The sequence below is a fragment of the Phyllostomus hastatus genome, unplaced genomic scaffold (assembly GCF_019186645.2).
Source record: "Phyllostomus hastatus isolate PE091 unplaced genomic scaffold, TTU_PhHast_1.1 phas_contig_524, whole genome shotgun sequence".
Taxonomy (NCBI): Eukaryota; Metazoa; Chordata; class Mammalia; order Chiroptera; family Phyllostomidae; genus Phyllostomus; species Phyllostomus hastatus.
This window is the reverse complement of record NW_025333900.1, coordinates 8,609,090-8,616,969: the sequence shown is the minus strand read 5'-3', so window position 1 is coordinate 8,616,969 and position 7,880 is coordinate 8,609,090. Positions and strand designations below refer to the sequence as shown.

The window sequence follows — 7,880 nt, the reverse complement described above, 5'->3', positions numbered from 1 at the left end:
GATGTGTTTTACTGAACCTCTCTAAATAAAACCAAGTTCTTCAACTCTATAAGCTCCAGGTTTCTTATCTGTAGAGATTATAATAACTACCACATGCGTGATTGTCACTGGTATATGAAACAACGTTTACAAAGTTATATCCAGCATATAATAATTATGATGATGAATCTGCAATTGAATGAGGATGGAAACAGGGATGAAGGGGGAAGGAAAAGAGAGCCATGCATTCATGGTGCAGCTCTTAGGAATCTTAGGATCATATCCAGTTCTCCAGGAGCCTATTTAAATAATCTACAGTGCACCTTATCTATTCTCTTGATACTGTGTCATCTAATAGTTCTTTTAATATTGATCGTACTACGGTATCAGTAGAACTTCTTTATGTGGCAATTTGTATGTGATGATTTTTTTTAAAACGGTGCTTTCAAGCCCCATCTTCCTCAAACACTCCGCTCAAGCTGTTATCTTGCTCAAGATAAGAGGAACAGTGCTTCAATTCTGGTCAGTTTCTAGACCCGGGTGGTGTCTAATGAGCCTGTGTAGTATAGTTCATTTTCAAGCATATGCCTGTGTGTGTGTCTGTGTGTGTGTGGCGAGATTGTCATCTGGTGGTGGTGGCCCCCTGTAAAATCTCCACGGTGACAAAGGGTGGTGGTAGGGACTGCTTTTGCCCCTCAATAGGGGACATATGTTGAGAAACTCCGGTATGGCCATTTAAAGTTCAGTGCAGTTTGTTGGTGATGAAACTCAAGAAAGAGGGCGAGACTGGGTGCTGGGGCCCTGGCTCGAAGCGCGGGGTTCTCCTTGGGCTCCAGCCACTGGCATGTTAACCCTTTGCAGTAAGGACTGCGAGGGAGAAAGCTCGAAAGGAAAGCGCAGGAAATCCTAGCCGGCGGTGGAACTGGGAGCAGGGTGAGTGCGTAAATAGGGAGGGGCGGGGGTTTAGCCTCAGCGAAAGGCGGCCGCCTGGGTGCTGTGGGTGGAGGTCGTGACGTTTTGCGGAGAGCTGGGACAGCGAACTGGAAGGAGGAGAGGAGCCTCCCGCTCTCGGGACGGCGCGCCGGCAGCGCGCCCGCGGGGATCGCTTTTCCATTCCCGGCGGCTTTGGTCCGAGTGAGGCTGGGCGGGCCGGGCGGCGCTCTGGGCCGGGCTCCGCGTCCCCACTTTTCCTGCCTCCCTCCCTCCTCCCGGGCGGTCCCCAAAGCCTGGCCAATGAGCGCCGAGAGGAGGGAGCGGGAAGCGGCGTGCACGGCGCGGCCCTCCTACGGCGCGCTGGTCGTGGCGCCAACGCTAAGTTTGCGCCGCGGGAGTTGGCGTCCGATCGTGTCCCTCGGCCTCGCCGCCAGATCCCCGCCAGCGAGGAGGTCGCTTGCCCCTCGGCAGGTCACCCACTAGCTCTTGGGCGGAAGGACGCGGAGTAGTGTGGCGCGTGGTGGGGCCGGGGCAGCCGCCTCCCGAAGATGCGGGATGGCAGCCGAGCCGCGGTCCAGCCTCTCCTACCGCACCACAGGCTCCACCTGCCTGCACCCGCTCAGCCAGCTCCTGGGCATCCCGCTGGACCAGGTGAGTGCGGCGCGGGGCGCGAGACCACTCCCCGAGCCAGTGCGAGCGTGGAGTCTCTGCGGATAATGTTATCTCCCTCTGTCCCCGCCCCATAGCAGATTTTATAGCTACAAACCAGACAGGTGGGCATTTTTTTGAGTGAGTTTTTCTCCTGTAAGTGTGGAAGACATTGATGTACCTTGCACGACACGTCCAAAAGAACTTATAAAAAAGTTTTGAGTTGCTTTGTTCCCTGTTACCAAGTTCTAAAGTCTTCTGATAGGTGATTTAGTTGTTTCTCCCACCAGTGAAGTCATTAGTTTTAGTGTAGATGATTCTACATAAAAATTACACTTGGTTAATTTAGAGGCTATAGCCTATAGCTTTTGAATGAGAGACTTGGATTTTAAACTTCAGCAGTGAGACTTGTCAAATCAGGATGACAGTTATTTTGTACCATATGTGATGTCCATCCGACAGGGAGGAAGGACACAGGACACTGGCTTCCCCAGGGCTCCCGAGTTGGACAGGTTTGTGGGAGAAGAGGGGGCGCTGCTGAAGTCATTCGGACTTTCTTATATGTCTGCGACCATGAAAATTGACAATGGCAATAAAGAACAGTAATTCCTGGTAGGAAATCTTCCTGAGGACTGTGGTTGTCTTACTCATTTTCTTGTCTGCTTCAGGCGTTACAGCTTGGATCCACCTTGGGCTTGGTATTGAGTCAACAAGTGTTTGTTGATTTAAGTGGAATCGGGTGGGGCTGCTGAAGGAGGGCCCACTGCACTCTTGCCTGTTTTGTTCCATGCCGAGTATTTGGCCAGGGTTCTTCCTCTGCCTTTCACTAGTGATTTTTTTTTTTCCAAGAGCACACCTGCCGCCCTTTCCACTCACATTCTTTCAGTAATGAGGAAGTGAGAGCAGGCAGTTGCCTTACTCAGATACTATTTTTTGATCCACCTTCTACCTGGTTTCCTCTGAAGATCTGATTCAGAACCCTACCTGATCTCACCATTGCTTTCTTATCAGTTGCAAAATGCAAGTGAGTTTAGAACTTGCATTGAGAGAGGTATCAAATCCTACCTCGTGCTGTTGTAAATTACTCCTCAGTGTGTAGTGAGGGTGGAGGGATCTAGCGACCCAGACAAAGGCAGAAATAACAGCAGTCTTTAGCCCTGAGATGAATATATAACTGATAGCTGAATTTCCTTAAGAGGAGTTCGTTTTGTACTTACCCCCCCCACCCTATCAGAATTTATTTTAATTGTGTTTTCTGTTTTAAGCTACTCTGCACAGGTTCAGAGAGGAATCCAGTGAGGCCTTGTGTGTGGAAAGAACTTGTTAATGGAACCTGGCGAGTAATGACTGGGAGGTTCCAGTGTGATGTTGTCAAGTGCTTTTTAACTGCATCCACCTCCATCTCCAACTTTCCTAGATTTCTGTCAAGAAACCCTGTTTTTAATTTATAAAAATAAATATAAGGGCCTTACGGGTGTTTAATGGATGTCTAAGGGATGTTTAAGGATTTCTGGGGTGATTGAAGGAAGAATGTGGGTGGTGGGCAAGGAAGGACCACTTGTGATCTCTTGGATCTTAGCACAGCCCCTCCTCCCTCCAGCAGGGTCCAATCTGAATGACTTGGTGAGAAGCACTTATAGGGCAGTGCCCCAGCTAGCTTATTTCAGACTCAGGGAAATATCCCAAGTCAGGATATATGGTGGCTCGAGAGTTTGCAAGCGTGAGGTCTTCTTCACACTTTCAAGGGCTTTTTAATGATCTTAAATGTCAGACTGACCTGGGTGTAATTCCTGCTCCATCAGCAAACTTCCTGTGTGACCACATCTTAGAGCCTCAGCATCCTCGAGTGTAAAATGGGAGATGGCAATAAGACCTACATTTGGGAGGTGAGAAGTTTTATGTAGATATAAAATGCCCTATATGAGGAAGGTCCTTGTATCAGACAGGGTCCTGGCAGGAAACAAAATTCAGCTCAGTGGGTTGCCATGAAGAAACCTGAATGAATTACTTAGAGGGGTGTGGGCAGCATTAGGGAAACTGACAGTGGATGGTCAGGTATGGATACCTGGGGTGGATACCTGGGGGCCGGAGGGGAAAAGGAAGGAAGTCCTGTTGTCACTGCCCAGGGAGAGCTGCCCCCAACCCCTGCCAGGACGGGGTGGGGAGCAGATTAAGAACCTCAGCCCTTATCCCCCTTCCACCTTCCACCTCAGGCTGGCTGGGTCTGCAGGGGTCCCTCCCCGGGCACAGAGTGGGGCAGAGAAAGGTAGGGTCTGATCTGGAGGGCAGTTCAGGAGCACAGTCCTTGATCAGTGTTTGCTCCTGTTGCATAAAAGAGTGACTTTTATGGGCCTGCAATATGCTAAAAAAAGAATAAAATATATACCTCAAATTACCCAAATTGTTCTTCATCTGCCTCTTAAAGACACTGATTTTTTTCCCCCCAGTGAATGACTTCACACATGTACCTTCATAATTTCTGAATTGAATGCACTGCTGAGAACTTCTTTGGCTTTGGATGTTCCTGTGTCGAGTAGTTTATTATTTGCAAAAACTGAAATATCTGTTGAGCATTCTACTATGTGAGTGAAAACTGCTGTTATTATTATTTTTTTCTGATTCTTTCATATACCTGTTCTGTTAACTCCTGGGGGAAGCCTGTGTGCACTTGTGACCACACTGAGGAACAAAGTCTGTGGTTTTAGTTTTCAGGGACTTTTATTAGTCTGACATCCTCTTACAGGTGTTCAATGTGAAATCGTCTTATTTAATGAGAACAAGTAGAGCACAGCGCTCCAGGCAGAACATAGGAAATGAATGATGACTTAGGGTCTTCAGACGTACCTCCCAAATGAGTGTGTTGAGAGTTGATTTCTAAATTGTGAGTCCGAGTCTTTGTCTGTCCAGCAAATACGGAGCTCTGGCAGTTAGTACCATTATTCAGATATAAAGCTTCACTTAGTCAAGATAGGTTAGATAAGAACTTTTCTTTCTAATTTAGGGGGAATCGAGGAACGGAGGATGAGTGTTTTATTTTTTGTTTAAATCATCTGCTCGTGTCACCCTGGCCAGGTAGCTTCGCTGGTTAGAGCGTCCTCATATGCCAAGGCTGTGTATGCTGAGGTTATAGATTCGATCCCAGTCAGGGCACAAGCAAGAATCAACCAATGAATGCATAAACAAGTGGAACAACATGCCAGTGTTTATCTCTTTCACTCTCAAATCAATAAATAACAATTAAAAAAATTAAAAAATAAACCATCTGTTCATGTCCTGTCCACTTTGTTGTGGTTGTGGAGTGTGACATGATCTGACTTTAACCAAAGCCTTCTAAGTCTGCAAGATTGACTCAGCTACCAGGGTAGATGGGATACTGGCCTCATTAATTTGTGTGGTGCATGGTTGTATTAGGACTGGAAGCTGAAACTTGTTTCCTGGTTTTGAGGAATTTCCACTTTGGTGGGGGAATTCTGGGTGCCAAGGCTATTTTTATTGACTGGTACCCCCAAATTTTGTGTTTGTATAAAATATCAAGTCAGTGTTAAATTAGGAGTTTTTCGGTTTGTTTGTTTAACCCTCCCTCCCTTACTAAGTTAATCAGCAGAAAAAGGGACATGAAAAACATAGACCCGGACATAAGAATGTAGGAAATGATATTGAGATTAAAGCAGCAAAGTTTTGGGACTATTAAGGGTAAGCTTGTGTTACAATTGAAAAGGCTGGGTGAATGAAGACCAGCTCAGAAAACTTGGCTCTCCAGACTGGTGAGAGGCCCGCAGGGGGTTGATCCTTTCATGCAGGGCTGGCGGTGGGTGTGGCTGTGACCACAAGGTTCCTTTACTTGCCTGGAACTTTGAATCACCCCATTGGTTCCCTTGCACGTTCTTGGAAAGCCCAACCTTCAACCCTTTTCTTATCTAAGTCTTGCCCTTACTTAAATGCTCAGCTCACATTCCATAGTCATTGTTAAATCAGTTAAATATTTATTTAATATTATTAGTGCCAGGTACCTGGCCAGGTTGTAGAGTCCAAGGATAAAAAAAAGTCGAGATGGTGCCTGTCTGGAAGAGCCTCCACACCAGTAGAGGAGACAGGGGATTCATGTAAGTGTACAAGCGCAGTGCAGCCACAGAGCAGTGCAGCTGCTGACAGAGGTGTGGAGATGGCACTCAGGTGGAACAGGGAAGGGAAAGCCGTCAGACACATAGGGTGCCTGTGGAACTCACTGTTTACCTTTGACACAGTTTACATTTGATTTAATAAATGGTGCCTTATGTTGTTAGTAATCTTGCCGGGTTTATATGCTGAATTTCAAACTTATTTAAAGTCTCTTTGAGGTGGAGTTTTTATCCCTTCTTGTATTCAAAGGAAATAGTGGGCTCTCAATAAATGTTTATCGTTAGTAACAGTATATGCCAATGTTACTGATACCCATTATAAAACTTCATTAAATAGAGCCTTTTTAAAAAATGATTTTATTTATTTTCAGAGAGCGAGGAAGGGAGGGAAAAAGAGGCAGAGAAACATTGATGTGTGAGACAAACATCAGTTGGTTGCCTCTCGGGTGCCCCCAACGTGGGACCTGGCCTGCCACCCAGACATGTGCCCTGACTAGGAATTGAACAGGCAACCCTTTGGTTCACAGGCTGGCCCTCAATCCACTGAGCCACACCAGGCAGGGCAATGGGCCTGTGACACGTGAACGTGTCAAAAGTGGTTCGCAAAGTTTCTTGGTATGATTGACATTTTGGCCAAATAATTCTTTGCTGTGAGGATGCCTTATGCATTGGAAGATGTTGAGCAGCACCCCTGGACTCTATCTACTAGAAGCCAATAGCAGGAGACAGCCTACATACTCAAAAAATCCAAATCAATAAAGTTATTGGTGATAATGAAAAATGTGACTTTTATTTTATGGAAGAAACCATACAGACTTTTTGGCCTACCCAATACATTCTCTGCCTGGCGCCCCCATCTGCTGCTCTGGTGATGGGCCCAGCTGCTGGTGATTTAACGGTGTGCCTGAAAGTTTGAGAACCATTGCTGTACCAGGGGTGTCCAGCCTTTTGGCTTCTGTGGGCCACACAGGTAGAAGAAAAGTTCTCTTGGGCTACACATTAAATACACAAATACTAATGAAAAAAAAACCAACTCACATTGTTTTAAGTAAATTTACAATTTTGTGTTGGGCTGCACTCATAGTCATCCTGGGCTGCATGCAGCCAGCGGCCTGCGGGTTGGACACCCCTGCTAGATGGATAACTGGGAGACTAGTTAATCCAGCACAGGCGAAAGATAAGAGGCATGGTCATCAGTCAGCATCTCTCAGGAGAAGGAGAAGCAGCACTTGGGTCTTGAAGGATGAAGACCCAAGTTTTCAGGTAAACAAATTGCCAAATTTGTCAGGCAAACTGGTGAAAAAGAACAGCACGTGCAGAGGTATGGAGTGTGGAATTGTGTGCTTCGTTCAAGGAACCAAGAGCCCACTGCAGTGGGTGGTAGGCTGCTGTTGTGTGGACCACAGGACTCTAGGTTGGAGAAGTGAGCAGGACTCACATCACCAGGAAGCTGAAATGCTCTGGTGAGGGGTTTACACTGTATCCTGCAGGCCAGGGGCCAGCGAACTTTTTTCTGAAGGATTAGACAGTAAATATTTTTGACTTTGTGGACCCTACATAGAGTCTTTGTCACAACCACTCAGCTCTGCCATCGTAGAATGAAAGCAACCACAGGTAAGATGTAAATAATTGGGCGTGATTGTGAGCTCCTAAAACTATTTATGGACACTGAAATTTGAATTTCATATCATTTTCAGGTGTCGTGGAATTTTCTTCACTTGTTGTATTTTAACCCTTTACACGTATAAGACACATTTTTAGCATGCGGGCCACACCAAAACAGGCAGCCGGAGGAATTTGACCCATGGGCCAGATGTTGCAGACCCGTGCTGTAGACTAATTTTTTTTCAAAGTTTGGTGAGTGGACTATCATTCATCAGAATCTATTGCCATGTGTGTTTTGGGCATCTTTTCCAGACCTGATGAATCTGAATATCAGAGTGGAAGGGCACCTTTGGGTACGTCTCATGCCAGCTGAAGTTTAGAGCCACTGCTTACCACCAAAGGGAGGGTGTTAGAGGGTTTAGGTGATACAAGGATTTTCATTCTGCAGCTTGGTGCAGGGGTCACAGCCGAAGCATGTGGGAATGGGGGGGAGCAGTGGTTTTGAGGATGAGTGAGGATTTAGAGTAGTCTTTATGGGTGAGTGGAGGAAGAACCGACCAGAGGTAATTTAATGGGTGTAATCAACCCACTGAAAGC

At 46.5% G+C, this 7,880-nt stretch overlaps 1 protein-coding gene across 1 annotated transcript in view; it reads left to right on the top strand.

Annotated features, from left to right (window-relative positions):
• The first annotated feature begins 1,133 nt into the window (after window positions 1-1,133).
• The window catches only part of MBOAT1 (membrane bound O-acyltransferase domain containing 1), a 108,892-nt gene continuing 102,145 nt past the window's right edge, over window positions 1,134-7,880 (top strand). The window contains exon 1 of the mRNA XM_045847212.1: window positions 1,134-1,563. Within this exon, the coding sequence (XP_045703168.1) occupies window positions 1,468-1,563 (96 nt within the window). The 5' untranslated portion in view covers window positions 1,134-1,467. The remainder of the gene's footprint in view (window positions 1,564-7,880) is intronic.